This window comes from Argopecten irradians, chromosome 2, assembly GCF_041381155.1.
Source record: "Argopecten irradians isolate NY chromosome 2, Ai_NY, whole genome shotgun sequence".
Lineage (NCBI taxonomy): Eukaryota > Metazoa > Mollusca > Bivalvia > Pectinida > Pectinidae > Argopecten > Argopecten irradians.
In genome coordinates, this window is record NC_091135.1 from 49,564,887 (window position 1) to 49,585,072 (window position 20,186).

The window sequence follows — 20,186 nt, forward strand, 5'->3', positions numbered from 1 at the left end:
TCAAACGAGAGCCGTGCAAACGTATGATAGAGTTATCAGGGCTGTCGTATCTCACTCCCATCTGATGTAGATAGAATTATCTCACCACTGAGGCTACCACGCTAGAACCTACAACCAGTCATATTTTATGTTATATATCTGGTGTTTGGTAGAAAGATGACATTTTAGTTCGGAAGAATTTTCAACAGTTGTATACGAGCTGAGAGTTGGGATTTCCTCTCTCGCGTTTTACACCGGAAAGTTTACACTAGTAGTATACAAAATAATAAACATGGACCCAACAGACGTCAAGGATATTACGGAACTCAGAGGAGTTCTTCATTGTCAAGAGGAAAGTTTCGTCCCCAAGAAAGAACCATGTTCTGTCAGCGAGGAAAACGATTCAGACGACGAATCCGACGATACACCGACAACGACATCGTCGATGAGCCCCGACTCGCCCTCGTCGACTCAAAAGGGAGCCAAGAAAGCTGGTGTCGGAGTTAGACGACAGGAAAAGCCGCCATATTCTTACATCGCTCTCATCGTCATGGCAGTGCAGGCTTCGCCAAACAAAAGATGTACATTAAGTGAAATTTATCAGTTCTTACAACAAAGGTTTCCGTTTTTCAGAGGTGCTTATCAGGGATGGAAAAACTCCGTCCGACATAATTTGTCTCTAAATGAATGTTTTATCAAACTTCCGAAAGGTCTGGGCAGGCCGGGCAAAGGCCATTATTGGACTATCGATCCGGCCGCGGAATTTATGTTCGAGGAAGGTTCTTTTAGAAGGCGACCGAGAGGATTCCGAAGAAAATGCCAGGCATTAAAGCCTTTCGGAATGTTAGGAGTTAACAGTATGGGCGGCAATCCTGGGATCATGGGAACACATTATGACATTTTTCATCAAAATGCCAATATGGCGTCAATGGCAGCGATGCAGACATGTTCAGTCGCTGCGACGACGCAGAATTATGACACAAGTGGAATGATGAGTCCTCAGAACGGGGCTAGTCTGCAACACCACGCTAGTTATCCCCCTATACCACAACACAACATGTCGTCAAACGTTAACTGTGGTGGATTCAACGTCAACATGGCGGTCAACGTGAGCGGCAGGTACGGACCGAGTTGTGCTATGGCCGGAATGGACAGTACAGACTATACAGCTACGGCTAATTTAACCAACGCAATGTACGAACGTGATCACTCCATGCAAGGAGTCCTACCTCCAACCTCATGGTCATCACAGCGTTATATTAAACAGCCACTGAGTCCGGCCGGAAGTACCGGATCCGTTCCTAGTATGTCCCCTTCTTCTTCCGGTGACCACTCGCCATACGGCCATGTTCCGACGGCGTCCACAGAACCAATGGACCTTGCCTTAGCCGGTAAGTTTCTCTCACATTAATTTTTGTTGTATGGCTGATGTCGTCAATGGAGAGGAGAGCGCATACTCCTCTGGAACACCTTGTTCTCGGGAGTCTAATCTGCGGTTGTTTTTATTTATTTTTGTAGTAATTATCAGTTTGTCAGAATTGGTTATCTTGTATATAAAGCATTTTTTATAAATTATATATCTAATTCTAAAATTGGCAACAGACAAAACCTATGTAGGCACAAATTTTAGTTTTTACAGATACTTAACAATAATTGTGAGTTCGTCAAATTGCCTTCTGTAAAAACAGTAGTTAGCGAAATGACTTGTAAATTTTCAAAGCTTTAATGTTTAATTTACAGAGGTTGATAAGCTAAACATCCTGTGAATTCAATTAAAAGCAAGTTATTATTACCACAGTCATATTTAATTTTTGTATTCTTTTTATTATTTAGAATAAAGAATTAAATAATGATTCCTTTATGAAAAATTACATTATATCCTAAAATTAGATACGAAGGCCTCTGACATTATAGACGAGAGGAAGAAAATGCTGAAGTATATCGGCTATTTATTTTTTCAATAATATATTTTCTGACTAATAATTCATTTTAGTTTACAAGATTGCTTTTGTTTACACCAATTTTGCCGATGTTATCAGAACAGTTAGACGCTTTCCTAAGCCGAAAACATTTATTTCTCAAAGAAATTCCGAACTTCAATGATATAAAATTTGGAAAGTAAAGCTTTTAAGGGATTCCAATATGGCGCTAGCATAAAAAGTAGCTCCGATTCAGTGCCTACTCTATGATAACACAACCTTTGGCATGAAATGTCATCAATTTGAAGCGAACATGTGTGTTTATGTGTTAAAAAATCCACAAAGATATGTATTGATAAGAGAATTTGGAAAAGTGATATTTTAATGAAGTCGCCGTATGGTTAAGATTTCAGCCGTGTGTGCCACCAACAATAAAGCCGGACGTTGAATGTTCCGAATACAAATGTTGGGTGGACTACGATCTGTCAACGTGACGCTAATCAATTCGGAGAACCTTACAAAAATAATACAATGGTCGTTTTCATTCCGCGGACAAGAAAAAGCTTTTTTCCGCCTGCTTTTTGGTATCCTTCAACGGAAGCCTCCAACCAGAGGCAAGTGATTAAAACACATATAACATTAATCACGTTTTCATACTTATCAATCTCGGCCCACATTTCCCCCCTTCTCTTGATCCAATTATAAAGCGCAATGGGTCTCTAAGACATTCAGTGGCAGGGTTTAGACCAATGTAGAAAATTAACTTTGACATTTTAACTTGGGAACAAAATATTTGATTTTGCAAGGCAAGCATTAGGGTCTGACGCTGCCCAAACCCCGGTCCCTTGGGGCTGATTTTAGTTCTGAACTACTTCCAGGACGCGTTTGTTTTCATAAATAATAAACGATTCAGGAACATTATTCATTCTCCGGGAAAATAAAAAGATAAGCTCTGGAAAAACGTTATTACGATTGGATAGTGTTAATAATTATAAAAAAAATATAATTAATTATCTCAAATGAATATTGTCATTTTTTTGAACTGGAACATGTAACCGTAAAATAAAATATTCAATCTTATGCATGTATATTTTGATAGCTAAACATCACTAAAGGAGTAGAATATAGCATTACAACAGTTAAGTATATTTCTTTCATAGTTATCATATCTTAAATAAGATGTTCGCTGAAAACTTTTTGCAGAAACCTACAGCGCAATTATCCAAAAATATCTTACTTTGATATTGCATTTTTTAAAGAAATAAATCTTCAGCGTATCACGATTATTAAATCATCAAGTGAAACTCTCTGAACGACAGATGCTAAAAATCTCGCTCGTCATATCCTAGTAATAGGCCAAGGGGGCATGGGAATCCCACCCGACACAAACTTTCATGTGATTATGATCTGATTGTGCCATACCGTACAATTTATAGATTCTGAATTAATCCGCCCGTGTTGTGACGTATCGTTGTGTCTGAGACCGCTCCCCGCCGGCCCCCTCCCCACGAAGATCTCCCCCTCCCCCAGAGATGTGACTGGTATTATTCACCTCATCTCCGACAAGTTTCGACTTTAATGGCCATGTAAAAACCTCCCCTTGTCGAGTTGATAAAACCAAACGCTATTCCGGAATTTAGAACACACAGGTTTTCTGTTTAAAAACTTATAACTTTTTTTGTAGATACGAAATTCCTTCCAAGGAATAAATGAAGTTGTCTTAATAATATACGAATCTTCAGGACATTGTGTAGGCGGCTGAGTTAGTATTTAAACTTGTTAAACGCTAATTGGCCTGACGTAGAATTCTCTCCCCCATAAACATAACTTATCAGTAGGATTTTGAATGGCGATAACGATCAGTTTATATAAGGATGATGATGTACATGTTAATAAAAACAAAACTAAAGAAATAGATTAAGATTCGTTTAATGTGTTATTGAGAATAATTGCCAATTACTAAATTTCGAGAAATATTAATTGTCGGATAAAAACAAGTGACTTTTTTTGTTTTTGTTTTATAAAATACTTCCGTATGTTAAGACGTTTAAACTTTTGAAAGCCGACTCTTTATGGTAGAGATGATATATGTATTCCTTTAATATTTTATGACAAATTGTAGTTTCTGTAGAAATATGACACTAGAAATAACTAGCCAAGAAAGGAAAGCAATTTAGTCCAACAATAGCATTTCCGAAATTTATGCAAAAATATCCAGCATAGTGGAAGTTTTTACAAAAAATGCTACGTTCGTAGAAATACTTGATTTGACATTTGTACAATTTGTTCAATTATGCATGTTTAAAGTGACAAATTCATTGGCATACCTCACTTTCCTATTTAATTCACGGAAATAGATCGCATTTCACAATGCATGTTAGGAAAACATCTTAGAATAAGATAATGACAACAAATTACATACATTAAAGTTGTAACTGTGTTTAGGTTTCCCACACGTCATAGAGAATAGAAACATAAATTGAATTTCGGCAGATATTGTGTTTATAGAAATATTGTTACAGGAATAATCAATAATATTAATAGATTATCAAATTGATTTTTTATCATTTCATAGCATTAAAATATATTGCATTCAATAACATAAATAATTTCAATCATTTGTTTTAAGCATATAGAGTCTGTGGTTTTGATGCACACCGTCCGATATGTGAATGTATATATATATTTCCTATATAAAATTAAAACAATAACAACAAAGTATACCCACACAATAATGGTATTTTACATATCTATAACTCGAAAATTAATATATTTCAGTTACTTATCAAAATACACAAAAAATATGAACATTTCGTTGTAGACCGAGATTTAATAACCTGGTGTATTAGCTTAATTGACAAGTACTAAACAATACCACGCCGGTATAAATAATTGGATAAATAAAAAGATAATAAAATAAATAAAAATAAAAAATCCGATACACATGTTCCGTCTCTGCAGTAACAGCTAAATGGAATACACATCTCATGTGTTGGGATGGTGACGTGTTTATCTATAGTAATAAAAATTCCGACACGTATTGGACATTTTAATAAAAACTTATCTGTACGTGCTTCGTACTGTGAACTATAAAAGTTTAGCCATATCAAATCAAACCAACAGCACGGCATGTTAGCAAATTTCGTTTGACAATTGCTTTCTCTTAATCCATTTTCAACTTGGGAATCGCTTTGAGAAATAATGATTGGTGTCAATTATAGCTTTAGTGAAATGAATTCCGTATCCAAAAACTTCACAATAATATAAATTAAATAAACATATATCTGGTATAAATAACACAGTTATCTAAATTGAAATAAACATATATGAGTATAAATAAATTTTAAGAAGAGCGTAGCATCATGACGACTTACTCGAGAGAGCGTATATTAGCTATTACAAAGAAAAGTAAGTAATTGTAATCCAAATTAATTTATGCAAATTGATAATTTATTGCCAGAATTGTTAATAATTTAATCATTTTTTTTAAAAATTAGCTTCATACTCTTAATGTTATAAAAAAACACTTTACTTTCTCATTTTTTAATAACAAAATATCCAGATTCCACAAGAAATTAAAGATAAATCGGAGTATTATTGAAAAGTAACGTGAAACTGGTTTGAAGTGACAACGCATACCGACTCCAGAGTGGGTTGAATTGAAAACGAAACAAATATATTTATTTGAGTCATTTTAGTTGTACAATGTTGCCAATTCCCTTATCTGATCTACTGTATGATTCGATCAACATGTTACACCATGAGATTTTCCGAGGTTGATCTCTATGGGCCCTTTGAGATGTTGGCTGACACGGGTACCGACCCGTGAACAATCTACTATTACTGAGTCAGATTGACGGATGTGACGTCTAGAACATTACTGGTGACGTAACACGCAAGTTCTGATATGATCAATACACAGATCGTAATTTAGATAGAACGCCATACATGTGACACGTCATAATTATCCGATCTGCGCGTGATTTACGCGTGCGAAGGTGTCATACAGATACAGATCTGTAATATCCGTGGTATACCAATATCTAAATCGACGTAATCACAATACGCACACTTCAGTAGCATAATGCTAGTCAAATACCAACACGTGACAATAGAATAGCAATGTTTGTAAACGTTATTGTCTATATCTCTAACAAAGTAACTCGTAAGATGTTTAATTCAGTATTAATTTGTTTCCGAAAACTTACAAAAACAGTTACAAGATGTATTAAGTATTATACAATCAATGGAATGCAAATGACGAATGTTTCCTCTAGGAAACTGATATTCACTGACTATATATAGAGTTTCTTACATCCAGCAGAAATGTCACGGAATATTCTGTCTAATGCTTGATAAGTGGTTATTTATTTTTAATCTGAAGTTAAAACTAATGATACTTGAAAAAATACGCCAAATTAGAGATATCTAGTAAGTTGGTGATTGTATTAAATAACACATAGACATAGAGCTCATTTTACAATGTTATAAATCTGAAAAATTTAATTTTACCCATGATCACAAATGGTTTGTTTAGATAGATCTATGCGTAATCTCCCAGACGATAGTTCAAAACTGCTCCATAGTCTTTATATGATTGTATATCATGTGTATATATATGTATATGGATATCTAAAAGAAAACTAAGGCATAATCTTTGTACTGATGTTTAACCGCAATAAATGTTTATATTCATTTCTGACACCGCAAATATTAAAGTTTGTAATGTCATGTTTGTCTTATTACATCATATACTTTGGGAAACAGTAGCCAGTTGAAGTGGTAAGATACCCCACCAGGTGTATTCAAATTTTAAAAACGACATCTACACTTGTCCATACATTTTTGACATCACAAATGCTTGTAATTAGAAACATCCATATAAATATATGTGTTATAAATACATATAGTCTATATCGCTGGGTTTTTTTTTACATTCGTAAGGCATATTCTACATTTATTATCATTACATATATGTGTGTATATATACCAAACTTGCATTCATATTTCAAAATTTCAAAATGAAACAGTATTTATCTGTACAATTTTGGTGTCAAAGCTGCGTATTTGCTTCTATTTTCATGATTGTCTTAAACTTGTAATGTGGTCTCTTCATTCAGAAGTAGAACATGTTATATATGATAAATGACAACATATCATGCACTAATAATTCAAAACAATATACATTTTATAATCATATGCTATTTGAACCACTTATGTTTTAAGCTTCCATACTAAGATTGTCTTGTCATCTACATCACTTTAGTAAGGTAGTATGTACTTTAAGTGGTAGCTTATATTCAAGTATGAAATGATAAATTGTGTATTGTCTTTCATGTGTGTAATATCATGTTATAATGAAAATTAATAAAAGGAAAATGATAAAAAAATATCATTCATCGAATCAGAATAATTGATACTAGACTTGTAAAAAAACTTATATACAAAGAGCCAGGTAATAGATACAATTTTACAAAACTGATTACGCCGTTTTAACAAAATCAAAATTCTCTTCTGTACATAATCTAAATCCCTACATATTTCTCCTATTACCATAGCGCCCTACCAAGTGACGCGATCCCTCTGTGTACTTGACGACAGGTTTGGCTGATGTTCACTATCGCCGTATTTAATCTGTAATCTCAATGTTGATCTTATAAAGAGATATCTTTGGATATGAAAACATGATTTTGCACGCCAAGACAAACGAGCCTGGATCTGAAGAATCAGTATTATTATTTCTTCTCTCATTTTTCGTCGCGTTAAAAATCAAAGAAATGCTGAAGAAAATCTGCCTTTATCCCCTATTCCTCGGGGGAATACACTGGCCCGTTGGTGGGTCAGTCTGATAGAGATTGATGGCACATCGATACGATAGCCGAGCTCTGGACCCGATCCGATGATAATAACTGGCGTATGTTTGTTTATTTTGGCCGCGCTGTCATGCAGGGAACCCCTAGCGCGTGACGTAACAGCACAGCGTTCACCGACGCGCATGCTTTCTCTCCCACTGCATTGCTTTGGGGGTACCGTTCCCGTATCAGGCTCCGTGGGTTTAAACTATTAGAAAAACAATTCCGGGAATTATCGACTTTGAAGTAGTTTACAATACATGTGGCGTTTGTACTTCAGTGCAGAGCACCCCAACGGTCTCAGGTTCATGAAGACCTTTCAAACTTATAACATAAATAACTTCCTTTTAGAACAACAAAAGCTGTTCAATAGTTCCTCAAGACATAAACCTTCTCAAACTTTCAAACATCTAAGATAAATACTTTCTTTCGAATGCACCTTCCAAAATACCGAAGCTACTCAAAACTCTTTATAGAACAATTCACCGCTTGTAAATGTTAATTTTGATCTCATTTTAGATAGCTATGATACAGACACGAGTTTAAAAATAATTCGTGGCCCATCAAGTCAAAATGACAAAATTACTGAATGTTAACATCATAACGAACCAATGGTCTGAACTCAAAGCCGATTAAGCAAATTTAAACAAAATATTTACTGAAAAATTGCAAGATGAATAGCAAACGTTTCTCATTTTCTTAGAAAGCTTCAGCATTTTTGCTTCTTTTTCTTGTATCAAAGTTGAGATCGGTGAAAAATAAATAACAATTAATTCAAGAAAAGAAAAATAAATAACAATTAATTCAAGAAAACAGAATACCAGTCTAGACAAACGAGGACCTTGCTCTCGACACCACAGAACTACTGTTGTTTAAGTAGGTAACATTTTTACAACAGATTGTTAGCCAGAAATATAAAAAGGCTGTTTTAAAATGTTTAATATATTCGATAAATTGAGAGAGAAAAATCGTGAGAGAATTGTTGGATAATGAGGGAGTTTGACTAAGATAATTCAGATTGAGTAAAAATCAATATGAAAACAAGGAATATTTTTAAAAAACGAAATTATGTTTTAAAACAAATTATCAAATAACTGAAGATAAAAATATTTCGAAGGCAGACAAGGATTACAATACGTCTTCAAATAATCATTGCGACAAATGAAATGTAGAGACAATGCTTATATTGTGTAATGGTTGAATTAGTGGAAATCGAAGCTCTTCTGTCTGTGAAATGATACACGAACCCTGTCTGGTGCCCTGTATAATGATTGATAATGGCCCGTATTTTGGCTGCGTCCGTCACCTCTAACTCGGACATGTGTTAGAGTGGGCATCTGTCCAGTGCAATCCACCTCGCATGTCTCAAATTCCGATAGCTCTGACAAAGTCATACGAGAATGTAGCACCATCTCAGAGATTTGGTGTTTTGTGTGGAAGTGTCTTCAATGAGGTATTGGACGTCTCAAGCTCCTCCGGAGCTCCTGCTTCAACGACCACCTGTACTACTAGGAAATGCTCATCCAACGTCCTGTTTCTGTTATATGTTTGTGATTTTGGATACGTCAATCTATACTTTGTTACCTTGATTTTCGTTCAAACCATTGTTTAATATTTTGTGCAATTTTGTAGTGTGAAACATGTTTGTTTTGTTTTTTGTTCTGAAAATATCACACTTCTGTGTATCTATTTGGAATATTCGTTGACAACACAATTTACAACACTATTACTGAACGGGTATGCGTTGTAGCTCTCACAGTAGACGCATATCACTGAGGCAAATTGTCTGTCGTAGAGAAGGAAATCGAGTGTTTCACAGTTTTTAATTTATATTTGATATTTAGTTTAATTTCGCTAAGTTACTGTTGTAAGTTTTATTATACTTTGATTTACACACATTAACATTTAAACGACATCACAAACATATGTTTTATATAACCTAGTGTTTTGAGCGCAGTGATTGATTTTGGTTAGGTTTATTGATTTGTTGTTCAGTTGAGATGGAGTGTATTTGAACGCAAATGTGAGTATTTTCAGTCTAATCCACCAACATCAAAAATACAACCATGATTGAACAATTAACTAGAAACATGACATGACATCAACGAAAAATTATTTTTAAGATCTTGGACCACTTACTATCCTCAAAAAAATGTTTATATACAATTCATCACATTACGACACATGCCAATACCTGCCGAATAACGAAACCGTTATCAATGCTAAATCAATTCTTCATCAAACAAATATACCTCCTTAACAAATGTTACGGAGGCAGCGGATCTCATTTCCAGCGATTTTAATGACTTATTTTGATAAAATGTTTCGCATACTGGCTACAAAGTTGCACAGGTCTCGAGTCATTCTTTAACACGATATTGAATTCAAACATGGCAAGTGATGCAAATTAGAGGTAGTATTTTCACTTAAGTTGAGTACCGTGCTATAATTCCTATCGAATCCTTACCTTTCTCAAACTGAAACAAACATATATGAGTTGACGTCATTTCCGGTCAGACGACGAATTCGTGACCGTATTTGAGAAGTGGGTCAATGGAAGTTTCGGTTATTTACTGACGACATTTTAATGGTAATAGTACGCTAGAGGACAACTACATTGTACATCGAGAAAGCGAGACTGACTTGTAAGAGATATAGCAAAGTGTTCCGGAAGGTTCAACGTTCTGTGCTTCAGAGGTGTACGTCAAACAGATCTCTTGCAATGGGTCAAGACCTCTTCAATACCTTGTTGTAAAAACCAACCCAACTTTGTAGATTTCTCAGTTGTTCGTCGGTTTGAAAATATCTTTCTTTATATTTTTTTTCTATCTTTTAAAAATATATATATTATAAATAGATTTATTCATTTTTCTGTTAATATCTTATCATCTTATCTTAAACAGATTTATTTATTTTTCTGTTAATAACTTATTATTTAATCTTTTTCATTGGAATATTTATTATTATCTTACAATACTTGCTCTTGTTACTAAAAATATTTCTACTGAAAGTCTATTTCATGTCCCTTTATTTAAACAAATGAGACAGAAAACCATAGCTGACAAAAATATTTGAAATGTGAATTACAAATCGAAACCTAAATATTACATATAAATTGCACATATCATATGATTTTTTTTCTCAAGTTTACTCTTTATACTATTGAAATTATCGCAATACTCACTACGGAAAAAAATCACAGGTAGCTATCCGAGTTTTGTGTTCTACCTTGTTCACCTATCATTTAATAATCTTTTAGCTAAGACGAGAATCCTTTGTTTACGAGGCCACACATAACATATCTCCCAACCAGCGATGACCAGGAGTTATCACATTCTGGTAGGTAGGGTTAATGATTTCTTTTCTTCAGGCTTGACACAGTTCATCCTCTAATAAAAAAATGAAGCATTATATAATATATTTGAAAAGTACATATGCTATAAGGAGCGCAGCAATCATATCGAGAACATAAAATATAAAACCAAAACAAAGATCATTTGTACCCTGTATGAATCTATTCCACTTGGATGTAATAACCACATTGTACCTAGTGTAGAGATTCTCAAAATTCGGACAAAATTAGTCCTGTATCTAAAAGAAAAAAATAAGGAGCCAATACTGTCGAAAACTGTTCTGAACCTAAGACATTTGTATTCATACATGCTTACAACAAATCCAGAACGTGACCTTGATCTCAAAAACACCTGTTCGCTAGTGACCAATGACGTAACTAAAAGGAAACACAACTCCCATGACGATTCAGAGTTATAATTAGCTGACTTCGGTAAATCATGTGACCAGACCAACGTGTTGTCATTAACAGTAAGTGAACCTTACCACATCATTAGACGCTGGTAACCAGACACGATAAGAAAACAGAGTTAATGGCTTAAATGTCTGAATTAATATTAGATCAGTAGTAAGGACATTATTCATTAACTTGGACCGGGAGAGATGTCAGCCGGCCTGCAACGCTGGGTATGGGAGGGTAAAAAATTGCTAGTTATTTTATTAGATGACCGTAGTTAATGAGGCGATATTCGCATCATTTAGAGAAGATGTAGGAAATTTATACATAAATATATAATACATTTTATTATATATAATAAATATTACACAAAAGTGTTCAGCCGTTAGTATAGTCACCAGCGTAAAGTGAATTAGCGATATACGCATTAATTATTAAAAAGATAAATATCAATATTCTCTTTACATAATTGAAAGAAAGCTTCAATAGCGCATGTCTTATTCACAGCTCCCTAAGTCATTATTTGAGTAATTAAAACATAAAGAAAAGACAAAAACAAAATTGTTAAATTGCATTTAGAAGTCAGCATAATGCAATAAAAATTAACACTTGCCTATAACAATATCAATATCATACCATCTTCAACAAAGTTAATTAAAACATAGCGAAACATACGTAAATACAAAAAATACTATCATAATACACTCGGTTTGTTATATCAATCGTATACTGGTACTTGTAGGAATTTCTTTAACTACAGATTTGAATTGTCAAATGCTGCAAATGTTTTGTCATGGCAAATGTAAAACTGTGAACAACGTAATATAATAAAATGTATGAAATATTGACCAAATTGCTTCTATATATCATTGCGTGATCTTGTTGTTTATATATAAAATCAAATAAAAGACAAAAATATCCTTATTTGATTTAAAAGATACCAGGTGTCCTATTTATCGATAAGTAGATAATTAATTTACTCTGGTTTTTTTCTTCAGATTTCAGGAAACTGCCTATATATTTGTTAACCAATAATAATGGACTGTATTTACACAAACAATAATCAGATAAATGAGGTAAAATAATGTTTAAACAAAAGGAGAGGTTATTTAACAAAACAATACCCGCATCAGATTATGGTTCATCTATTCACCTTGGTATTGGACAAGAACATTAGTATTGAACACTGACGTGAACAAGAACAAGATTGTTAACAAGAACATTTCTGTACTACAGATTATCTACAACTACTGACCACTCATAAAGTAACTCAGACTAATCTAAGCGCCGCACCCCCTGCCAGTCCTGCACTACAGTCCAGCATGGACCCGTTATTAGTATGGCCATTTGTATTATTATTAGGACGCATGCCAAGGAAGCACGCGCCGTGTCTTGTGTTCGTACGTAGGTAGACAATACACTTATCTGCGTGAGGTAATCCGCCATATTATCATGTTCGTGGTATGCCGTGTCGTCTGACTGAAGGTCAACATCAATAAACCAAATATCTGTAATTCTTATATTCAATTTACATATGCCTATTCATTTATAATGGGTGTCTATTCATTTATAATGGGTGTTAGATTGTGATGATATTTACTTAGCTTTCCAAGTAAGAAGTAACAATCATTAATGTATATAATTATATGTAGGTAAACCTAAAGATATTATTTATCTTTTTATTAAAAAGATACGAGTGATTTAAGTAAAAACAAAATAGAAATTAACAAATAATACAAGATGTCTTTATCAATGATAGTATACAGTTGTTGACTGGGGCTGAGGGCAACAGATGATTTGTTGGACCCGAAGACAAACTGTTGCCCGAGGCCGAGGGCCGAAGGCCGAGGACAACAGTTTGTGTGAGGGTCCAAGAAAGTATCTGTTGCCCGAAAACCCAGTCGATAACTGTTTTGTTATACTTCATTGTGACGTCACTCCGGTCCAACAGCACATTTTAACAGTCGATTTTAACAGATCTTTGGACCGCTCGACGGAACAGTTCATTTATTGGCATTTTTGTCGATATATTTTGTATAGAAACTATTTTATAGGGGTATAACAATTTTAATTGTTATTTTATTACCATCATTTTTCTTACTAAAGATAAAATTATGACTTGTACATTGTACTAATTATCGTAATCAATGGTAATAATACGCTAAGCGAATTTTTTGTTATCTTCAACATTAAAACAAACAAATACAAAGAAATTTCTTAAATTTCAATTTATTTACTTGGAAAACTTGTTTATTGTAACCATCCTCCTTTGCTTTTTCAGGAGCCTGTGTCTTGTTCCTATCTGTAGCCTTGTACTTCTCGCTAATCCGTTGCTATAAAACCAAATAGTAACTTCTTCGTTTTGAAATTAGATCATGTTTTCGGTAAAACGTCAGTAATTTATGAATTTACGTTTGATATTATTCTTCATTTTTTATTTCATCTCCATTGCCATTTTCATCATTGAAACAAGCCGATCGCTACTTTTTAACGACGGTATCATAGTATACATTGCAAAAGTGGTTTCTAATATGGAAACTTCTGAAGAAATGGCTATTAAGAGTTACATTTAGAATGATATTGGCCGTATGTTATCTTTCCCCGCCTTATCGAGAACATGAAAAAACGTGTACAAAGTAAACCACTGTCCATTACCATTCTGTGTGAACATCTCGGTTATCGATGTTAATATTGAAACTGTTTGGTCGTTCACCTTAAAAAAGACTAGAGTAGAGAAATTATGTACAGAGATCCTTCATTATTTTTGTGTTGACTGTATTTCGTATTAAACAGTTATTTCAACACAAACACAAACGCAATCTTCTACTATTGAGTGTATAAAGGGATTAAACGATGTTATGAAACGTGGGAAATCAAAAAAGCTCATGTAAGCTCATAAGATGCAACTGTTTTAAAAGAAAAGTATAATCAATGATATTATATTCACGCAAGGTAAATTTATGAAATTCCGAAGAACATAAATAAGTACAAAAACATCAAACGCCAAAAGAAAAGAAAAACACGTGATTGATATGAAAATATGGCAGGTATATATGTGAATCTGTAAATCATTAACAACCTTATATAATAATAATAACTGACGGGAAGTAAGCAGGTACAGGCAGGAGACACACAACCACTTACTTCCACATGAGTAACTGCAACCTAGCAATTAATACAGTAATAGATATAATAGAGAATACGTGTTTCTTCATAACTGTTAATTCGTAAAAAAACACAATATATGGTTTTATATGTATCCAAACCCAGCGCATAATTATTATATAAAGCTGACTTTAAAATTTGACAAAAATACGGTTTTATCAGATAAAACGATATAACGGATATTGTTTTTGATTATCAAGTATTTTGCTTTTCAAAAGGGTTTTATTAAACGTTGTCACAATGCTTTTACGAGCAAGCACACTTTCAACAGTGTTGTTAAATTTCCATGAAGCCAATTCAATTTCTTGAAAAAAAATGGCTTCAGGACTCAAAAAGTAAAATTTGCCGGATGTAATTTGCCGGATGTCATGTTATTATTACAGAGAAATCTGATAACATGAGTAAGTAAATCAAGCATTAATACCGAGGTTAAACAGTCACCAGTTCACGTACTTGTTGGATGAAGTATACAAAGGAAAAGAACAAACAAAGCGTTAGAGTAATGTTGATAATGACACTATATAGTCTGTGAACTTACTACACCGCGAGGTATATTCCGTAAGCGCAGATCAAATCGCACATTTTAACTGATATGTAGGCGCCCTCTGTTTAGCTTTTCAAACACAATTCATTTTTTTAAATCTTTTTTTCACATGAGTGTATGTAGAGAAGCCTGGAGATGAAAACAATGATAAGAATTTGAGAGTAGTCGGAGTGATAGCAGTAGTTGATAACCGGGGCTCTACTCTACCATATGTTAGTACTTGTCTCCGCCTCATCCTATATATCTAACTACCTAGGTGTTGTTTTAACACCCAAGGGGTCAAAATAATTTGTGAGCACACGGCCTCTTTCTGGTGGTCTAGAATGCTGCTAAATATCGCCTGGTTTACGAGTAGGATCCAATTTTATTTACAAAGACGAATTACTGATTTTGTATTATTTTAGATTATGCTTGAGTATTTCAATACAAATAAAAGAGGTTGTAAATGTCATCTGCCATGGAAGGGGGGCCAAGTGGTAAAGCAGATGGTGAGTAGGTGATCCCTCCCTCGGCGGACCACCCCGCGTCTAGTGTAAAGGCTTGTACATAGCTACACCGGAACATAGGAATAACACACAAATAGTATAATACAATTACTAGAAGGTGTATCAATTAATATACAAATACAAAACATGTATATTAGCTTATGATGTAAGCATTTAAATCAACAATCAAATAAGCTAGAATATATAGTGATCACTTTTTTTCAAGATATCAAGGTTTAAATCATAATATTAATATATAAAATTGCTATATACATGTAGCAACAAATATAGCCGAAACATTTGTTAAATTGATATCAGTTTATTTATATCAATACGTATTTTGTTTGAACACAATTATATATTTATGTCAAAATGGATTATGCGATCAATATTTGCATATTATTATAAAATAAACATAATTACCATGTATTAGAATGCCCCTATATTGTATTGTGTAATCACATGTACATATCCATAGTTCATTTCCTTCAATAACCTGAAAGAAATTTAATCGTTATTAAATTTTCAAAAATGTTTTTTAATCAATTAAATCTACACGAAAATAGGTTGGTGACATATAAAACAGAACACATAATGTATTTATCTTTTGTCCCATTGGATTTATATTTTGTGTTCCAACTAAGCCAAAAACACGTCAATCAATATTTCTGTACTGAAATATTAAAAACTCTTAATAACGTAAACCTAGTATCAATTAAATGATAATTTTGCAAAGTACATATTTTCATATATCGTTTCTATCCATATAAAACAGACATGGGCTATTGTGGAATTATTCACTTTCAAACTTTATAAACTTTCATACAGATCAGAAACGAATAGTGTCATTTGTAAATTGTGTCGGAAAGAAACGGATAACATTGCTAAGCACTTCCTTATACAGTATCCATCCTTATACGAATCCAGGGATGCATTGTTAGAACATGTTGTAAATACGTTAAAAGTTAGTGACTATGTGAAATTTGACTTACTCGAAGATGATGATCAATATTTATTTATTCTGGGTAGTAGAATTTGCATGGAAATAGAAAATGACGAGTGGGAAAGCTGCATCATCGGAGTTGCCCGATACGTAGAGCTTATGATCTCTAAAGTAAATTTTCTTCTTACAAAGTGACACTTTATCTGAAATGTCAGCTTAACTGACCAATTGCCTATGTACATACCCTGCATTGTTTATCACAAAATATGTAACTTATGCACCAGTTACCATGTTATCTTTGATTCAATCGAGTTAATGTTATAACATTTCATTCGTGTAAAACATGTAATCTCAATATTGAGGAAATAAAGAATCTGTCTGTCTGTCTGTCTATAAAACATTTGTTGACATTGAAAACAAGTCTTAACAATAGTATTCCAAGTAACATATGTTGATGCATTGGATAGTGTTACAATATATCTTTTAACATCGTTATGAATGTATTATCATTAACCCAAATCATCATTAATAATGATAATCTTAAAAATATTTTAATTTAATAAAATAAAATGCTGTTTGGTCAAATAAATCTCGCAAAGCGCTATTTCATGGCGTCTTTCTCTTATATAAGTTCTGTCCTGTCGTTTATCATTTTGATAGTTGCATACATATTAAATATTTGACAAATGGTGACTACAAAATTCATTGTGTCATTGTTATTCTTTTCGTCTTGAAAGTTATGCATTTTAAAAATAACTGACAATTTATCGCCTTTATGTATTCCTTGTTTATTGCAGAGTTACTTCCCTTGCGGGTAGACATTGACTGTGACACAATCATTTTGTGAGCTGAAAATTATAACGTCACGCTCGCTAATTAACATTTGATGTCACAATTAATACCCACCCGCAATGGCAGAGATATACTTCTTTTAATTTACAAATAACGAATTATGCACCGATTATTGGTGATTTCAAATAGGATACAATAAAAGATAAGTCTTAACGCCGTTTACAAGTTGAAAGTGTAAGCAATATATATTATATATTAATATATGCAATATAATATAATTATGAACAATATTCATATTCTGATAGATTTATAAAATCAGAAACACATTGTTCTAAGTTAGATGCTTGCTGAAATACTCACCGAACTTTCATCTAGATAATTAGTTAGTGTTGCGAAAGATAAAAAAACACAGTGATGATAATTGATGCGACAATGAAAACAGCAAAAGTGATATTCGAACCCGTGAAATTAAAATTATAATTTTGATAAATAACTTTTAAAGAAAACATTGCAACAACATTGAAGATTACTAAATTCTTCTTACGTAAACTATACACTTGCCTTGCTCAAATGTTAGCGGAAAGCCGTATATTTGAATATATTTTTATAATTCAAATGCATTTGATTTTAGACAGCGTATACTATTAACGTTTCTCCCTTTTAATACAGTTTCGTACAGAACTCATTCTTATCTCATCTTTGACAGAGGATTCTTGATATTTGAAATATGCGCGTGGTAAAAGAAGATCAATCACGTGACTGATTTCTTAATTTTAGATATGATTATTGAATGGCTACTTGATATACACGAATCTACTACGTCAGTTAGCTTGGCTTGATCACTAAATATCACATCGCATAACCCAACAGCTGTGCGCAGACGATACCATTTATGTAATGTAAAAAGTGGTGAAGGATAGGTTTGACGAAAAATCGGAGCAAGAAGTCACGGGAAAAACACATTTTTGCGGAGCGAAACATTAAACAGACGGAATTCTTAGTGTTACTATCGCCTGGTTTCTCATAACGAGATGTCGCAGCATTACTCAACAAATCCGAGCCAAGCAGTTAAAGCTATTTTCAGATCCGTGTGTCCGTAGGTGCTTTGTCTTATCTTAATAATCCGTTTTTTTACCGATCCGTAATTTCTCTGATGACATTTACCGTCGATTATCTCTGCCAGCCAACCAGTTTTATACGGCTGCTACGCCATTGGGAATCCGCCCAGTTCAAGCGTTTCGGTGACTCAATATATACTGATATATGTTTTGTTTCATTTGGAATTCATTAACAATGATAAAAATAACGATACGCTATAGAATGCAATTATAACAACAATAAAATCTGCATGCATTGCACATTAACTAAAAGTCATATTCCCAACAGAAAACCTAACTTAAAATTCATGAGTGAACAAATAATAATAAAATATCAAAACATTCTGAGCTATAGCCTCTGAATCGGCTCATTATTTTCATAATTACCGTAAGATGCAGACACTGTTCTAGTAAAATTGTTGTTAGGTGTGGTTATAAGAAGTAATGGTGTTATAATATCAGCTTTTAAACTGACCGCATTGTTCTAGAAATACATGTATCTTCAGTGTACAATTTATATAAAAAGAAACCTGCTAATTAACTTTGTACTATGTCATTTTCTCTGTTATAGATGTGAATATTTCGGCACACTAGTTATATTGTCTTTGCTACAAAATACTTGACGTGTGCGAATTCAAATTAGTATTCTATATTTGTAATTTTGTCATTGATCGGTTGATTTTTCAGAAGTTGACTACTCGTTTATATTCCTATTGTTATCGTATTGATAGTCTGGAGACGTTGTTCGATATATCTGTTTTTGATTTTAAGCCTTAAAGTAATTTCATTCTTCATTATATTTTTCAGGCATGAGACTTCCTCCCCAAAGTTATAACCAGAACACATCATGTGACAGAAAATCTTACTTCCCCTACAGTACCAACGGCATGAACGCATCTCTCCACCATTCACCGTATTTCGAGAAATGTGCCATGTGACCACGTGACTCCGGGACATTTTTCATCCATTGATATCATCTTTGACCTATATATACTTCAGGTGCTCAACTGGACATGACACGATATTGGGAATGGCCAATCGGCGTGGATCATGTTGACTTTGTAATTTATTTTGAACTTTGATATATGATGTACTTATTGAAAAACGAAATATTTGATGAGAATGTGTTTGTCTCAAAACGGTGTTGTTCTGCATTAAATGATTCAAGTATCGGGAGATTCGAGAGACTTTTATAAGTACAGAATTAAGCTACATTTTGAAATGTGGGCAACATAAAATAAAACATATTCTCTTCATTAAAATGGATATTAAGAACTGATACAATAAATTGGTGACATATTGTCAAAGAGCAGTTCACAAAGACCATTAACGAACAGCTGATAACGTGAACTCTCGTTCTGTGATCTCGTTTTCATGTGACCTTAGGAAATACACTTTTACCTATATGTGTAAATGTTGTGAATCTGTGAACGTATTTTAAATGTATACAATTATGTTGTAAATATAAATATATATTATATTGTTAGAATAAAAAAAAAATCTTAAAACTATTTCAGATTCATGTTTTCAAATATTTTATACAAGGAACATTTTCTAGCGCTGCTTTTGATACATTTACCTCCTTACAGGTATCGATAATTTTCTACAAACCAATTACATTATCAATAACAGAACAAATAATGGTATCTACGGTTTCTAATT

General features: G+C 33.3%; 1 protein-coding gene and 1 long non-coding RNA gene across 2 annotated transcripts in view; one reads left to right on the forward strand and one right to left on the reverse strand.

Annotated features, from left to right (window-relative positions):
- Positions 1-20,035, forward strand: LOC138315801 (forkhead box protein F1-B-like). Its single transcript, XM_069257073.1, has 2 exons — positions 1-1,370; positions 19,332-20,035. The coding sequence occupies exons 1-2, from the start codon at positions 272-274 to the stop codon at positions 19,460-19,462; spliced, it is 1,230 nt and encodes a 409-aa protein (XP_069113174.1). The 5' UTR covers positions 1-271; the 3' UTR covers positions 19,463-20,035.
- LOC138315802 (uncharacterized) overlaps positions 16,113-20,186 on the reverse strand; it is a 24,223-nt gene continuing 20,149 nt past the window's right edge. The window contains exon 3 of the long non-coding RNA XR_011207527.1: positions 16,113-16,188. This is a non-coding gene — a long non-coding RNA (uncharacterized lncRNA). The remainder of the gene's footprint in view (positions 16,189-20,186) is intronic.